At 43.5% G+C, this 18,280-nt stretch overlaps 1 protein-coding gene across 1 annotated transcript in view; it reads right to left on the reverse strand.

The window, feature by feature from the left end:
* sgsm1b (small G protein signaling modulator 1b) overlaps positions 1–18,280 on the reverse strand; it is a gene marked incomplete at both ends in the record, with an annotated part of 101,575 nt that overhangs the window by 60,507 nt on the left and 22,788 nt on the right. The window contains 4 exons of the mRNA XM_084324944.1: positions 4,472–4,614; positions 6,954–7,021; positions 7,945–8,097; positions 9,009–9,171. Of these exons, the coding sequence (XP_084181070.1) occupies positions 4,472–4,614; positions 6,954–7,021; positions 7,945–8,097; positions 9,009–9,171 (527 nt within the window). The remainder of the gene's footprint in view (positions 1–4,471; positions 4,615–6,953; positions 7,022–7,944; positions 8,098–9,008; positions 9,172–18,280) is intronic.

Raw genomic sequence — 18,280 nt, forward strand, 5'->3', positions numbered from 1 at the left:
GAGGCTAATAGAACTGCCAAGGCTCCCCGATACTATCGATGACGACCATGACCCCATGACTTTGTGAACTGCCCGACCCCTCACAACAGACATTGAGTAGTGGACAGTGCGGTTAATCTGTCTCTGCTTAGCTAATTAGGTGGGACTAATTAGGAGGCGGCTGTTACAAAGGATCAGATTAAACCGAATATATATATTTATTGATTGATATATATTGCATAGTATTTGTATATCATTTGATATCCCTTGTATATTCCTTGTACATATACACGGAATATCCCTTTAGCCTATTACAGACCATAATATTTCATTCTCCTATTGGACAGCGGTCCACAGGCGCCGGGGCCATGCCTCCGGAGTCAGGTTCAAGGCCACCGTCAAGACATGTCTGTACATGCCCGGCCTTGCCCAGGGATACGAGACAGAAATGAGGTTGGCACTAGATTGTTCGCCGTGCATATAAATATGGCGCAGGTGAATACAGAAGTAGAGTTACCCAATAAGTTGAAGCCTCACCCACGATACTCCGTGCGGTGAAGTATGGCCTGTTTGGCCCCAAAATAGAGCATTGAGACCGCGTGCGAATTAATAACTGAATTGTCAGAGTTTGGCGCTATACCGTCGAGTGCGACATATTTCTATTAAGTCAGTAATAGTCTATTTGTGTATAGTGTATCGTGCGGCTAAAGTTCTACAGTGACCAGCATCACCAACGCTTCCTCGTATCAGCTAGAGTGCTTATCCAGGCTGGGCTGCTTTCATGGCGCTTTCACCCGAGGAGACCTAGACGAGAACCGTGTGGACATGTACACTGGATTAATCTACCCGACGACTACATAGCCCTTTGCGGCTGGATTATATTTGTTTTGGTCCTGTGATTTATGGAGAGGAGAATCGCCGACGCCTACACGTGTTGGATTTACCCTGTGAGGAGACCAGTCGAGTCTGCGCCTCAGAGAGCCTGAGGCCGGCTAGCTTTCTTCACTGTGGAGCTACAGTCTACGGAGAACAGCTGTATTCGTCTGTGGATCAAGAGACTATTGCACCGTCTCCTGTACTTGGAGTCTCCTTAGTCATCGTTGACCAGACTCTCTACTACCGACAGATCCTCTACCCCTGCTGGCTTACAACCGGGGGGACCCTTCCAGTATCTCCCGCTATATATTACTAGTGTACCATAGATATAATTCCCTAAGATTCAGGTTGTATAATTACCTCCTGCGTAACCAGAGAATGGACATTCATTATTGATTTGCCTACGCACCTTCCTTTGCCTTATAAGCGCATCCAAAGTAAAATACAGAGAAGTATATTATGTACCTTTTGCTGCAATAAATACTTGATTACACCTTTGTGTGGAACCGATTCATTGTGGGAAGTGTTCATCATATTTATATATCATGTACTGTATGGCCAGTAATTAAAGTACATAAAGCGGTAGTGGTTTAATGATACCATACTACCACATACAGTCAGGGAATTGTACCCCTCAGTTACAGCGGTAATATTTTTATCGCACAATAAGAGTCCGCCGTTAATTTAGCCCGGTAACACCATTAACGGCCCGGCCTTAAAATAAATATAATAAATAAATATTATTTCTTCAGCAACAGCAGCAACACTGTTTTAAATGTGTCTGAATTATACTTTTTATAATAAACAACAAATGTAAGATAAAAAAAAAACTATATACACTGAATGATTAGTTGTTACCTAAAGCCCTTGGACTCCACTGTAGAGAAGGGGTGCAGGCCTTTGACAACAAACTGGGTCACAGCCCTGTGACACTCGTCCCCCCTACCTCTGTCATCCTTCCTAGCTGCTAGGGTGAAGGGACTTTGGGCTTGGCTGGGACCGGTGGTGGTAGAGGGAGGAGGGGTGGGCTGGGACATGGTGGCTGCAGCCTCAGCCTGACGATCTATAAAAAGTTGTCATCTTTCAAATATATTTGTAGCTAAACAATTAGCTAAGCAATTATATTTTATTTATTAGCCTATTCGTAATAATTCGTTATTAGCCTAGCTAACTCCGAATCTTGGCTTACCTGCAGAGGACATGGATGGAGATGGAACACTGCGAGCAAAGCAGTAGAAAACGGCGCATTTCTGCAGACTAATGTTATGTTTTGACAAATTGCTTGTATTGCCACCCTTACTTGCAAATGTTTTATTTCACTTGTGGCAACGTGCGTTGTCGGCATCGACTTTCGTAAAGTGTACCCAGACTTGTTTGTCCGAGGTAAGCGACAGTTGTGATTGGAGGATCAAGAAAAGAGGGCAGGGTTTGAGATAGGTCCATTGGCTCCCAGACCCAACTTTGAGAATAGATTAACAGCGGTAATTTTTTTATCGTGCGATAAGAGTCCGCCGTTAACTTAGCCCGGTAACGGCCCGGCCTTAGTTTAAAGTGAGTGTGTGCATGTGGATATGTGTGTGCAATGAATGTAGAATGGATGAGTTAGTGTTGCATAGTCATTGAGCATCCTGATGGCCTGGGGATCTATTAAAAAGGAACACACCAACATTATGGGAAACATGCTTATTGTCTTCTCCAGAGTCAGGCATGAAGATAGATACCAATTTCCTCTCTGTGTTCAGTAGAAAGCTATCCAGCTGCAAGCTAGCCTAGTTTAGCACAAATTAATGGAAGCGGATACGGACCACTAGCCTAATTTAAAACTCCAATGAGAGGTGTTTTTGGTCAACAGCTAGGCTAGCTGATCCGTATAAAATAAGATATTCCTTTATTGATCCCTGTTGGAGCCAAAAAGCCTTTCTGTTTATTTCATTTTATTTGTACTCACGGTGCAGAGGTGTGGCATTTTCAGTCACCATGGCAACCACCACAGGGGTTGGTTACCCATTTATACTGATCAGTGGGTGACGAGCTGCAGGTGCGCAAGGGGAATAGCCAAACAGTTTTTGACCGTGTCTTGGCGTGTTCGTGTTGATATGCCGTATAGGTCGGCGTTCAGTGTTATTAGTTAAAGAGTATTTTGTATTATATTATTTGGAGGAAAAAAGGTCAATAAAAGGATTGGCATATCGAAAATGATACGAGCACTCTGGACATTGAATTCTTCAAGCACGCGTCTAACTCAAGCCAGCCCACTTGCCCCTTGCAGTAGGCTTATAGGTAAAGGCTCTACAATCCCCTTGGGGAAATTCAGGGTATCCGCTTCCATTCATCTGTGCTAAGCTAGGCTAGCTTTCACCCGGATAGCTTTCTACTGAACACAGAGAGTAAATATCTTCTTGTCTGACTCTGAAGAAGACGGTAAGCGCATTTCCCATAATGTTGGCCTGTTCCTTTAACCCTCTCACTATCGCGCTACCAAACTTTCACTGCCACACGACAGCCGGTTATCGGTTGTGTGATAGTAAAGGGTTAACCTTCTGTCGTGTGGCAGTGAAAGGGTTAAAGGGGAACTATCTTACTATTTCTTTCACTATTTGGGCAATTTTACACAATTCCTGTGAGTCTATGGAACACATCTGTACGTTCTTTTTCAAAGAAATTCATTGTTTTGTATTTCTTCTGTAGATCAGCATTTTCTACCCTTCAAGATTCCAAGCTGTTTTGGGCTGGGCTCTGCCCATACTCGCAATGCGCTGTATGACAGTCACCCACAGTCTGCACTGGCAGACAGAGAGAGAGATAGAGAGATAGAGAGGGAGACTAATTAATTTCGCCACAGGGAGGGGGGGGGGCATAATCCCACGGGACAATGCATTGGTAACTTGTTTCAAACGACAATATATACCCCCATGAATATTATTGCACGGATCGGAATACGCGTGGGAGTGTGCGTGTGCACTATGATATTTTGCAACAGGTTGATGTGAGTGCCGACAGAGAGAGAGCAGAGAACGAGCGAGCGAGAGAGAGAGGGAGAGAGAGAGATAGAGAGAGAGAGGGAGAGACAGACAGAGAGAGAGGAGAGATGCTCCGATAGCGCGTTTCCCCACACACAAATACGCAGTCGGTGTAAATGCTCCGAGATGACTCGAGGGAGAGAGGGAGCCTCTCTCTTCATCTGTCCATCTCTCCCTCTCTCTCCCTCCCCCACCCGCCCACTCTCTCCCCCGCTCTCCCTCCACCAGCACCTGTACCACGCCAACCCGTTTGAAGAAGTGTCAGTGACAGGGAAACCGCTACAACCAGGGGCCTCAGCCGGGGTATGCATATGCAGATCAGTGCCTAATTCACGTCAGTGAACCAGTCAAATCAGAATGGCTTGGTTCAGTGGAGGAGGACCTTGTCTCATCTGAACTGGAGGAATGCGCAAAAAATAGAATTTGCGAGATATACAGTGTTGATACAACCCCACATTGCTAGAAAACAATGCTAAACACTGGAAAAGGCCATTTATAAGATAGTTCCCCTTTAATCCTTCACTATTGGTCTATCTTAGACCACAGAAATAACGTGTATGAATTGTAAAAGTGAGTGGTGTTGTAGAAGGTCTGACCAGGGCTGGTCGTCTGGAGGGGGAGTCCTGTCGGCAATGTCCACTGTGGATGCGATGTCTCTGGACCAGCTCGTCAGCAGAGGGGTCCGTCCAGAAATGATCTGCGGTCTTCATCTTAGTGTACTCTAGAGCACAGGGACCGACTGCAGCAGAATGACATGACAAAACATCAACAGACTGACCAGACCGGTGGAATAGTGACACGACCAAACATCAACAGACTGACCAGACCGGTGGAATAGTGACACGACCAAACATCAACAGACTGACCAGACCGGTGGAATAGTGACACATCAAAACATCAACAGACTGACCAGACCGGTGGAATAGTGACACATCAAAACATCAACAGACTGACCAGACCGGTGGAATAGTGACACATCAAAACATCAACAGACTGACCAGACCGGTGGAATAGTGACACATCAAAACATCAACAGACTGACCAGACCGGTGGAATAGTGACACATCAAAACATCAACAGACTACCAGGTATCCATTACCCATTACCAAGTATCCATTACCCATTACCAAGTATACATTACCCATTACCAAGTATCCATTACCCCTTACCAAGTATACATTAGCCATTACCAAGTATACATTACCCCTTACCAAGTATACATTATCCATTACCAAGTATCCATTACCAAGTATCCATTGCCCCTTACCAAGTATACATTATCCATTACCAAGTATCCATTACCCCTTACCAAGTATACATTATCCATTACCAAGTATCCATTACCCCTTACCAAGTATACATTATCCATTACCAAGTATCCATTACCCCTTACCAAGTATACATTATCCATTACCAAGTATCCATTACCCCTTACCAAGTATACATTATCCATTACCAAGTATACATTACCCATTACCAAGTATACATTACCCATTACCAAGTATCCATTACCCCTTACCAAGTATACATTATCCATTACCAAGTATCCATTACCCCTTACCAAGTATACATTATCCATTACCAAGTATCCATTACCCCTTACCAAGTATGCATTACCCATTACCAAGTATCCATTATCCATTACCAAGTATCCATTATCCATTACCAAGTATCCATTACCCATTACCAAGTATCCATTACCCATTACCAAGTATCCATTACCCCTTACTAAGTATCCATTATCCATTACCAAGTATCCATTACCCATTACCAAGTATCCATTACCCAATACCAAGTATCCATTACCCATTACCAAGTATCCATTACCCCTTACCAAGTATCCATTACCCAATACCAAGTATCCATTACCAAGTATCCATTACTCATCATTACCAAGTATCCATTACCCAATACCAAGTATCCATTACCAAGTATCCATTACTCATCATTACCAAGTATCCATTATCCATTACCAAGTATCCATTGATTTTACTGAACAGTATAGATTTAGGGATGCTATACTGGAAAACCCCTCCCACCCATTATATGAGGAGTTAGCCAAGATGAGGAGCACGTTCAGCCATAGACTTATCCCCCCACCCACGACACACCACAAACCGTCTCGGTCAGTGCTTCATGCCAGTAGCCATCAGGCTACACAACCATGTGCACGGACTGCTGCCAATTGTTGCAGAGCTAACGGCTGGTGAACTTGTGAATTAGGAATGTTTGTTCCATGTACTATTATTTATGTACTTACCATACCTGTACCCCCCCCCATGCTGCTATGACATACCATCACTCACTCACTCAGGACAGTAAAGGATGTGCTGGTATTATTACGTATCATAAAACACTATCTTTGTGAAGAACTATTACAGATGCAATGAATTACTGACACATTATTGTCTTAATACTTCAATAGGTCAGTACTATTCTCTGCTATATTGTTACTACAGTAGACATTATACTGTATCTTCCCTGTCCATCCAATAAGCCACAGGACCAGCGGCGCTGTAGGACATGTAGGTCACATTAGTTGATAAGGTCAGCACTGTTGTCAGTCTCTAATGTCATATGTTTTATCTCTGATATCACTGGGCTAATGACATCACTGAAACATACTTACAGGGCTCGGTCAGAGAATCAACTGCATCCTGGCATGAGGGAGCCTCAGGAGAGGTTTGATTTCTGGTCACTGGCCAGTGTAGTCAATAGGCTAGTAACATCAGAATATCAAGCTAAAATAGCTACGGAACAATTTCCCCTCTACTATAATGCACTACCGAGAGGCACAGGTAACATGGCAGAAAGCAGAGCAACTTGTATTTGTTTTTTTGCCTTTTTCATGCAGTGAAAGATATGATTATATCTGTAATGGAGAACAATGATTGCCTATTGACACCCCAAAAAGGGTCTATGGCTAGACTCTATACTGGTCAATAAAAAGTAATGGTTCATGGTATTGGTTCTGTGAGTTTTCTAAATTGGTATCGGACGCAAATTGTGCAGACCTCTCTCTAGGTATTGGCTGTGTGGTGTTAAAGGAATGTGTGTTGAAATGAGGCAGATCAATACCTAACAGGGAGGCCAGGATGGGTCCTTCCACAGGGTCCATCAGCATGGCTTCTTTCTCATAGAACGTGCTGCAGACAAAATAACACTACATCACAACAGCATCATAATAACACTACTATACAACAACATCATAATAACACTACATCACAACAACATCATAACACTACTATATCACAACAGCATCATAATAACACTACTATATTACAACAGCACCAGAATAACACTACATCAGCATCAGAATAACACTACTATATCACAACAGCATCATAATAACACTACATCAAAACAGCATCAGAATACTACTATATCACAACAGCATCATAATAACACTACATCACAACAGCATCAGAATAACACTACTATATCACAACAGCATCAGAATAACACTACTATATCACAACAGCATCAGAATAACACTACATCACAACAGCATCAGAATACTACTATATCACAACAGCATCATAATAACACTACATCACAACAGCATCAGAATAACACTACTATATCACAACAGTATCAGAATAACACTACTATATCACAACAGCATCATAATAACACTACATCAAAACAGCATCAGAATACTACTATATCACAACAGCATCAGAATAACACTACTATAATAACAGCATCATATTAAACCATACATTTGATTTCTTAGTAGCCAAAGTCTTTAGAATAGATATATTTGTTTTTAGAATAGAAAAGGCTGATTGAACATACTGTAGATTGGCAACCTGCCAAATCCTCCAAGTAATGTAGTACTGTATATTGCACCTACTGCACTCCATATACTGAACAGTGAACTCCAACAGCATGTAGTATGATGTACACACTTTATGTATTTAGTACATACAAGGAATTGTACAAAGAAATTGTAATTCCATTCCATTACGATCAGGTGTAAAGCTGTTGATACAATTGAATTCCATGTAAGGAGAGAATATCCCAGAGCCAGAGGCTAGTTAGAGCATTAAACTACCGTGTGTCCTACCTGCAGTTCTCCACCAGGTACAGAACGATCTTATCCAGAAGCTTCTCCATCAGAGCTGTGCGGATCCACAGGTGCTTCAGGGCCTGAGGAGGCAGGTTGGTCTGCTTGGACTGGCGACCGCGGTCGTTACTCAGACTGGAGTGGTTCTGTCTGCTGGGGAATACACACATAACCAGATGATGATGACCAATGGAACAATCGTAGAATATATATATAGACTATTCTTAGGCAATCGTAAATGTAAATTATAGTTAATATGTATTTTAAATTAAATTGTAGGCCCTGCACATGCAACCTGATGCTGAAACAATTTATTTAAAGGGGACATGTCTTGCTATTCCTTTCACTATTTGGGCAACTTTACACAATTCCTGTGAGTCTATGGAACACATCTGTAAAGTTTCTTTCAAAAAAATGCATTGTTTTGTATTTCTAATCAAGTACTCTGAAGCAGCATTTTTCCACTTCAAGATTTCAAGCTGTTTTGGGCTGGGCTCCGCCCATAAGCGCTTTGAGTGGCAGTCACCCACAGTCTGCACAGACAGAGAGAGATATTATTATTAAAAAAAAATTGGACAATGACAATATAGACCCCTGTGAATATTTTTTGCACAGATCGGAATACGGGCGCACGCGTGGGAGTCAAAGATATTTTGACAGTGATATGCGAGTGGAGAAGCTCCAGCCCTGCGCGCGGTCGGAGGTTGTGTGTGAGTGTGTGTGTGTGTGTTTCCCCGAGAAGCTCCTGTCCCTCTCTCTCTCCCTCTCCATCTCTCTCTCCCTCCCTCCCTCCCTCCCTCCCTCTCTCTCCCTCTCTATCCCTCTCTCTCTCGCTCGTTCTCTGCCTCTCTCTGTCGGCACCCGCTTGAGGAAGTGTCGGTATTTCCACTCGCTCTGTTGTTGAGCGAATGGTTGTGTTACAACCATAGAGGGGGCGTTACTGCAGATCAGCTCCTTGCTACGTAGGATAGTGAGTCAAATCAGAATAGCTTAGTTCACTGGGGGAGGATATTGTCTCAACTGAATTGGAGCTATCTGCCAAAATCTGCTTTAAAATGTCTCACTTGTTTTCGAACAGCTGTTCCACCTCCTGGACCTTCACACAGAGCTTCTCAGCAGGAGGAAAACTTTTCCCCACCCTCATGAAGAGAGCTGCCACCTTGTTACTGCATAGCAGGCCTGCAGCACGACGCTTCAGACCATGCAGCATACAGGCCTCCACCACAGCTGTACACACACACACACACACACACACACACACACACACACACACACACACACACACACACACACACACACACCCACACACACACAGAGAATAAGATCAATTGAAATAGAATAGAATAGAATATGACTTTATTGTCCACACAAGGCCTCACCTGCATACAAAATACAAACAAATGCCACAATGTATCGAACAGAATGTAAAGACAAGTGATACATTTACAGGTTAAAGTGCCACTGCTGTTGGAATGTGTGCAGTAGATACAGGGCTGGGAGGTATACTGAATATGAAGGTATATCTGTTACGATTTGGTAGGTGTGTTGGACCCAGGTGCAGTACAGAACAGATACGACGAAGGCAGATGTTGGTTTTCAAACAAGTTTCCACTGACTGACTTACTTTAATTGTGTAACGAACGGCACACGCAGACGATGGCATATAAATGAAAAGGGAGATGATTCTCCTTCTCAAAAACACGTTATATATGAATCCCCAATACATAGGGTACTCACACGATAAACGGGGAAAACAAAGTAGAGAGAGCACTGTCTCCAAAACACGTTACTTGGTACCAGGGGTGTAAAGTACTTGAGTAATTGTACTTCGTTACAATACTTAAGTACTGTTTTTGGGCATTTGTACTTTACTCAAGTATTATTAGCTTTGTATACTTGTACTTTTACTCAATTACATTTCAGAGAAAAAATATATACTTTTTACTCCTTACATTTAAAATGCAGACCTACAAAGTACAAAGTGCAAATCTTGCAGGTCCAACTATTTTAATTCGTATATTTGTTTCTCTGGTCAAACTAACGTTAACGTTATTAATCCTGTGGCCGCACTTTATTTAAAAACAGCCAATCAAATCCCCATCAATGGAAAATTAACCCGTCCATACCCATGCTGATACGTCAAACGACGGAGGTGCATATACACACAATACGATAATCTTCCAATAGCGGATACACACAGTAATCAATGATGACATTCAGATTCAGATTCAGATTCAGATTCCTTTATTAAGCCATTTGTGTAAAAACACATTGGTAATTGTTGCAGCGTTACAGTTTATGCGTTTTTTCCTTTCTTTTTTTCACAATAAACGACAAACACTAACACAGACACAGGACAAAAAAACAGTGCAGTGGGGGATTAATCAATTAAATAAATACATATATATATATAAAGTGAAGAGTGCAGAGTTCCAGTAAGGACTAGTGCAGTGCAGTCAGTGTCATTGTGCCAGTGTCACTTGGGGGCAGAGGGGGGAGGGGGGGGGGGGGGGGCCGAGGGGGGGATGGGGGCCTGAGGCATTGATCAGCCTGGCAGCTGAGGGGAAGAAGCTCAGTCTGTGACGAGCTTTCACAGCCTTTGGGATCCTCAGCCTTCTCCCAGAGGGGAGCAGGGTGAAGAGGCTGTGACCGGGGTGGGAGGGGTCGGCCATGATCTTCCTCGCCCTCTTCAGCGCCCTGGAGTCGTGCAGGGACCTGAGGGAGGGCAGGGGACAGCCGATCACCCTCTCCGCGGAGCGAATCACCCGCTGCAGCTTGGCGAGATCTTTTGCCACTGCAGCGGGGAACCAGGAGATGATGGAGTGGGTGAGGATGGACTCAATGATGGCCGTGTAGAATTGGGCCATCATGGTCCTCGGCAGTTTGTATTTCTTCAACTGGCGGAGGAAGAACATCCTCCCCTGGACCTTCTTGAGCAGGCCCGTGATGTTGAGCTCCCACTTCAAATCCCGGGAGATGGTCATGCCAAGGAATCGGCATGACTCCACGGAGGCCACCTGAGTGCCTCTCAGTATGATGGGAGGGGGCAGGGCTGCTTTCCTCCTGAAGTCCACTACCATCTCCACTGTCTTTAGAGCATTGAGCTCCAGGTTGTTGCAGCTGCACCAGCTCTGCAGCCTCTCGATCTCCCTCCTATAGGCCGACTCGTCCCCCCTGGAGATGAGACCCACCAGGGTGGTGTCGTCAGCGAATTTCAGGAGTTTTACCGAGGGGTGGAGAGAGGCACAGCTGTTGGTGTACAGGGAGAACAGTAGTGGGGACAGGACGCAGCCCTGCGGGGAACTGGTGCTGGTGGACCTAGAGCTGGAAATGCTCTTCCCCAGCCTCACCCGCTGAGACCTGTTGGACAGGAAGTCGGTAATCCACCTGCGAGTGGAGGCCGGCACCTGCAGCAGGGATAGCTGGTGCTCCAGGATGGGTGGAAGGATGGTGTTGAAGGCCGAGCTGAAGTCCACATACAGGATCCTGACATAGTTGCCCGCGCAGTCCAGATGTTCCAGTGTATAGTGCAGAGCCAACATGGTGATTCAAACACATACTGTAGTGACATACTCATCTTCTGTGACAGGGAACGATGAGACTAGAGCTGTAGGTATCAATTACATCAATTAGACAGGTCAATTACCCACCAGATAATGCTAGAGGTTTGCTCCCTGAGGCGAGCAAACTCCAAACATTACATATATCCTCATGGATCCATGCAAAGGTATTGCTTTTTTACTCTACATCATCCACCATATATACATATTGTAAAGGAAATATATATCTATACATATTGTATATTTTTAAGTTCAAGAAAATAGTACATTTTGAATGAAATAGCAACATGACAGTTGCATTGCAATAATATATCATATCACATTTGTACTGGAAAACTAAATCAAATTACTGACCACTCACCAGCAGGACAAGTACTGTCTATAGATCTAGCCCATGTTGACATGCTGTATGATGTATGTAGGTTTTGCTGTACTACATTACCCATACACGCTAGCGGGTTGATGGCGGTATTTCTACAGTGACCGGTTGGTGCGCTTGTTGGGTTGTGAGGAGCGAGTGCAGAGTGCAATAAATATGAGCTACCTGCTCTGAAGAAACGTCTAGCTGAGTTTGATTGATTGATTGAAAACGTTATTAACAGATTGCAGAATGGGTACAATACAGTACGGCTGAATACGAAACAACAACAACAACAAAACAATGAGAGTCTCTTACAATACTGTTATACCGTCAAAACTACAATAAATAAATGGGGTTGAAGGACAGGCGCAGGTGGCTCACGGGCCACGGCGGCACTAGGAATAGAAGGAAATCTGACAAACGCTGTTGAAGCGGTTGCTAGGAGATGAACACAGATTCACACAGACCTCACTCCTCATCAACACCTCTGATGTCTGTCAGTCTGCCTCTCTACACAACTTATTCACAATTTTTTATTTTTTTTTATCCACTTTTTCTCCTTATTTTTAAATCTTTTTCTCCCATCCCAATTTCGCTCCCTTCAATTCTCTCCTCCCCTGTCTCAAACGTTGTTAGACTATGCCTCCCACTGGTCGGCTGCAGTGAGGACCAAGCCTTGCATCACATGTCCCCTCCGGTACACGAGGAGGCAGCTGTCACATCTTTTCACCTGAACAGCGGGATCTCTCAGTGGCGAGGAGTAACGCGTGGGAGGCTCACGCTGCCCCTGATACTTCCTGATTCTGCTGTACAGGCGGCGTGAACACTTTCGGCAACCAACATGCCCTTCCGCGTTGCTCTGAATTGCTCTGATTGGCCGAGCGCGCGCATGCGCATGAGCCGCGACAAGCTCCTCAGAGGCAGGAATACTAAGCTCCCCCTTAAGCTGATGAATACCCCCAAAACATGGAGGTCCCGAACGCAATTTATACAAATGGAAGTATTGATTGCGCCGTAACGAATCATTAAAAAATATATACCGTTAACTGGAATATGTTGTGCCTTTACACATATGTTGGATTATGTAATTGGTTTGTCATGACAAACCAATAAAAAAATCGCAATTTACCCGGTGGCTACAACAACACACAGTGACTACATGCATCATTGTTTACAATGAACGGTGGGGCTAATCTAAAGGACTGGACATGGACGCATTAAACAGCAATCAATTAATTTAATATAACAGTCCGGTTCTGTGTTTGTTTGTGTCTGTAGATTGTTGGTGAACAACTAACTTTAGGTTAGTTTAACACGTCCGTGTCCAGTCCTTTAGATTAGCCCCACCGTTCATTGTAAACAATGATGCATGTAGTCACTGTGTCTTGTTGTAGCCACCGGGTAAATCGCGATTTTTTTATTGGTTTGTCATGACAAATCAATGACATAATCCAACATATGTGTAAAGGCACAACATATTCCAGTTAACGGTATATTTTTTTAATGATTCGTTACGGCGCAATCAATACTTCCATTTCTATAAATTGCGTTCGGGACCGCCATGTTTTGGGGGTATTCATCAGAAAAATCGGATCCGGGATTCGGCTCCCATCAGTCGGGCAAGAACTGCGGGTTTTCAGCCTCTCTCCTCTCTCCTGGAGCTTAAGGGGGAGCTTAGTATTCCTGCCTCTGAGGAGCGTGTCGCGGCTCATGCGCGCGCTCGGCCAATCAGAGCAATTCAGAGCAACGCGGAAGGGCATGTTGGTTGCCGAAAGTGTTCACGTGTACAGGCGCACCAACCGACCTGTAGGAGTCGCTGTCCACAACATCCAATCCCCACCCACCGGCTTTCCCACCCCTAACACTGCCAATTGTGTTAGTATGAACGACCGGCCAAGCCGGTAGCAACGCCGAGAGCTGGGCTCGAACCCAGCATATCCTGCGTTAGTGGCGAGCGCCTTGCCCACTGTGCCACTTAGCCGCACTTATTCACCATTGAGACCCCTTCAGATGTACAATCACACCGCGTTGATTAGAATGTTGACAACTAATGATGATGTCACAACACCTACTGGCCATTGAAAGCTATGAAGATAGAATCTTTAGATAAAATGTAGAGATGCTCTAATGACGACGAACTGGAGACAGACACAGTTTCTTCCTTTCAACCCTTTACTTTTAAATGAGCTTTATTTCTATTCTATTGCTAATTATAATGAAACAGGAAATGGACAAGTATTTTTACTCAAGTACTGTACTTGTAGTGGCCGCTTGTCGCTCCCCAATGAATCGACAAGCGTCACGATGCACCCACCAGATATTTCCTATACTCAGCAATCAAAGTTGTGGATGTTGAATGAGTTGAATGTCCAAGTTGCAGCCGATGTAGTTTGCAGGGTTTTATTGTCCAAAGGAAAGATGTATGATGATGTTGAACAGAACAGTTGTCAATTGTTTGTTACAGATAAGCAGTTCCAACAGTGAAAGCAGGTTTGAGAGTAAATCCTCGGCAGGTGCATGCCTAGGCTCTGATTACAGAGCATCTTATAATAGAGGTGGTGTGCCCCCTAGTGCCCAAACATAAATACACCATTCAAACATAATATAACTTCTAAATATGTCGGTTTTGGCTTCTACAGTACTTATATACAAATGTGAGGTACTTGTACTTTTCATTTTAGGGGACTTTCTACTTACACTTCAGTAAATATTGTACTTTTTACTCCAGTACATTTATCTGAACCCCTTAGTTACTAGTTACTTTGAATAAAATAAAAATATTTTGCATACAAAACACAAGATTATTTACTTAATCTTCAAGCCTGCCAGCTTGAAGAAGATGTAATTTATAACTAGACCACATACCAATTTAACATCACCTTTAGTGGTCAATGGATTGATACTTGAATGCTTCCAAGCAGTGGAATACAAGAATGTTACATAGATTATGTACTTTCCTTTTATTTTCACTTAGAATTTTGAATGATTTGCCAGAGTACTATTGTATCGAGGCATTTGTACTTTTACTTAAGATTTGCTTTTCATACAGAAATAAAACCAACTTTGTTTTGTTTTGTAGGAAGAGGATTGTTGAATCAAGCAAGTAGGAAGTGACAGGGCTTCTAGTGTGCTTCGAGGGTAAACATACCCAGATTGAGCCAGTAGGAGGTGACAGGGCTTCGAGGGTAAACACACCCAGATTGAGCCAGTAGGACTAGGAGGTGACAGGGCTTCGAGGGTAAACACACCCAGATTGAGCCAGTAGGAGGTGACAGGGCTTCAAGGGTAAACACACCCAGATTGAGCCAGTAGGAGGTGACAGGGCTTCGAGGGTAAACACACCCAGATTGAGCCAGTAGGAGGTGACAGGGCTTCGAGGGTAAACACACCCAGATTGAGCCAGTAGGAGGTGACAGGGCTTCGAGGGTAAACACACCCAGATTGAGCCAGTAGGAGGTGACAGGGCTTCGAGGGTAAACACACCCAGATTGAGCCAGTAGGAGGTGACAGGGCTTCGAGGGTAAACACACCCAGATTGAGCCAGTAGGAGGTGACAGGGCTCCAGTAGGAGGTGACAGGGCTCCAGTAGGAGGTGACAGGGCTTGCCATTTCAACTCCACCGGATGATGTCTGATATCACCGTAAATGTCACCGTGATCATGAGACTAATACACATGTCTCTCTCTCTCTCGCTCTCTCTGAAGAGAAAGGCTGAACCATGGCTTTAACAATAAATATCACTATATTCTGAAAGATCTATGCTAAAACAGAATCTCCATTGTATTATTTCAATCATTCCAGACACTTAAATCAATATCTATAATCAGAGACATCTGTCTCTCTAAAGTCTAAACTGTAAATCGTAGCATCAAGATTTGAATTAGTATTGTCATCAAGTGACACTGTTCAGAGTTGGCCCGTTGATGGGGTGTTTTTGGACCACAGCTAGGCTAGTGGTCCATATCCACTTACATTCATTTGTGCTAAGCTAGGCTAGCTTGCAGCCAGATAGTTTTCTACTGAACACACAGAGAGGAAATTGGTATCTATCTTCTTGTCTGACTCCGGAGAAGAACATGTTCACATGTTCCTTTAATTATCTCGCTCTCTCCTTCTCTCTCTCTCTCTAATCTATCTTGACCAACTCCCATAATAAGTGAGTAATCCTTGATTAAAAGCCTTTATGATTAATTTGATATAAAAATAACACAAGCGTTCTGAACTGCTGGTGATCTTTAGTGAGAGCGATGAGGAATAAAAAAAAAAAAAACGCTTTGGGGAGTTAAGAAGGAAAAAAATGGGGCGGTCAGGTGGCGTAACGGAGATTGCGTTCGTCACCAACCCCGGAGACGCTGGATTCGCCTGTTCGAATCCAGCTCACAGCTCCGGGGTTGTCACCAGCTTGGCTGGCCGTTCACACTAATACAATTGGCAGTATTAGAGGGTGGGAGAAGCTGGCGGGGTGGGTCCGGGTCGTTGTAAACAGCGACTCCTACAGTTCGGTCGGGGCGCCTGCTAAGCGCGGATAGGATCTAAGTGGGATAGTGTGATCCTTCCACACGCTACGCCTTCTCAGTGAGAATCCGCGCTGCCAGGTGAAAAGAAGCGGTTGATTGGCTGGACGTGTGTCGGAGGAAGCACGTGGTAGCCTCCACTCTCCCAGACCGACTGTGGGGGGTAAGTGCGCAGCGACCAGGAAGGGGATTGGGAATTGGCATAACGACTAACATTGGGATGGGAGAAAATCGGAGGAAAAAGAAGGGGGAAAAAGATAAATAAAAAAAAAAAAAAGGAAAAAAATGTCCCAGGCAGTCAGTCAGACACCATAATAACACTACGTCATTCCTCCCAGCCAAACATACTCCACCCATGTCGGTGAAAAGAGCGCAGTATAGATGGCTCTTTCCCTCGTTAACGACTCTGTGTAAGATCAAAATAGAGTCCAGTGGGTTCAGAATTTAATAATAGATGTCCAGACCAAATGTCTCAGTTTTACCAAGCTTTACTAAAACCTTTGACAATTACAAGGATCTGTTTTTCCTGGTGCATCAGAGGAAAATGTATGCAACGTCTTTGGCCGTCAGCCAGCTTATATATCTAACAGGTACATATTATACCAGGGTGACAGTTGTTATCTTATAAGGCATTCATTTTGGTTTTAGCCAAGTCTACTAGGGCTGTCCCCGACTTTGATTGGCCGAGATTTCCAGATAGTCGACTGGTAGTCGACAAAAAAATAAAGATATATAAAATATATATATTTTTATATTTTTTTATCATTCCATTTGGGCTGTGGGGGTGCTTAATGTCTGAAGGAGTCGACTGAAGGCTTCTTGTCCTCTGCGAAAGCATGCAATTGGTCCACTGATGGATACATCTTGATATTTGTCTAGTCTAGTGTGTTCATTAGAAGGGTTAAATCCTCTTTCAGTGCCTTTTTTAAATTATATATATATATTTTTTTGCATTCGACTAAGAGGTTGGCAGTCGACTACGGCTCCTTTCGATCGATTAGTCGACTATTCGACTGATCGGGGTCAGCCCTAAAGTCTACCATCTTCTGTCGCTTCAGTGTGTCTCCACGTGCGTGACTCATTAAGAAAGGAAGATGTGGGGGATGGTATATTGAGCATATGCGTGCTAACTTCATTTATGTCCATGTGTGTGAGAGATTATTATAATTATTAATTATTTACTATCTTGTTTTGTCCCAAATCTTCCAACCTAAATATCTTAAAGGAACACGCCAACATGTGCTTACCGTCTTCTCCAGAGTCAAAAGATAGATGCCAATTTCCTCTCTGTGCGTTATATAGAGCCTAGCTTAAAACTCTGGGAGAGGTGTTTTTGGCCAACAGCTAGGGCTAGTGGTCCATATACAATACAAGTTTCTACTTTTACTTGAGTATAATTTTTTATGTAGAATTTTGAATGACCTTATTTTTGTATATTATGTCTTTTAACCATTTTCCTCACTGGGCAGCATAATGATGCAAAGAAGAACCCTAATAAAAAGGGTCAGAGCCCAAACTACATTCATTCAATCTTTATTTATACTCGATAATACACTAGAGTAATTAAACTCATTTACAGTGCCGTCGAGATGTTACATACACAAGTGTCACAGTGTGTTCATAAAGACATCAGACAATCAGAATAATTAAGAGCACATTTGAAAATACATTAAAAAAATAATAATTTTAAAGAATAAAATTGCACGTGTTATCAGCCCGCCCCCTGAATGCCCACCATGACAATTAGCGTGTGATTTTTTTATTAGCACTCTGAATTCATATTTCATCAACGGAGTCTCCCGTTGGTAAACCAGCCCCATCAGGAGCTCAGATGTGAAAAAACCGCCCCCTATCGTCTCCCAGATGGTAATGCACCCTTTTGGAATGGACTCAATGAAAAT

This window comes from Notolepis coatsorum, assembly GCF_963971535.1.
Source record: "Notolepis coatsorum genome assembly, chromosome: 11".
Classification (NCBI taxonomy): Eukaryota; Metazoa; Chordata; class Actinopteri; order Aulopiformes; family Paralepididae; genus Notolepis; species Notolepis coatsorum.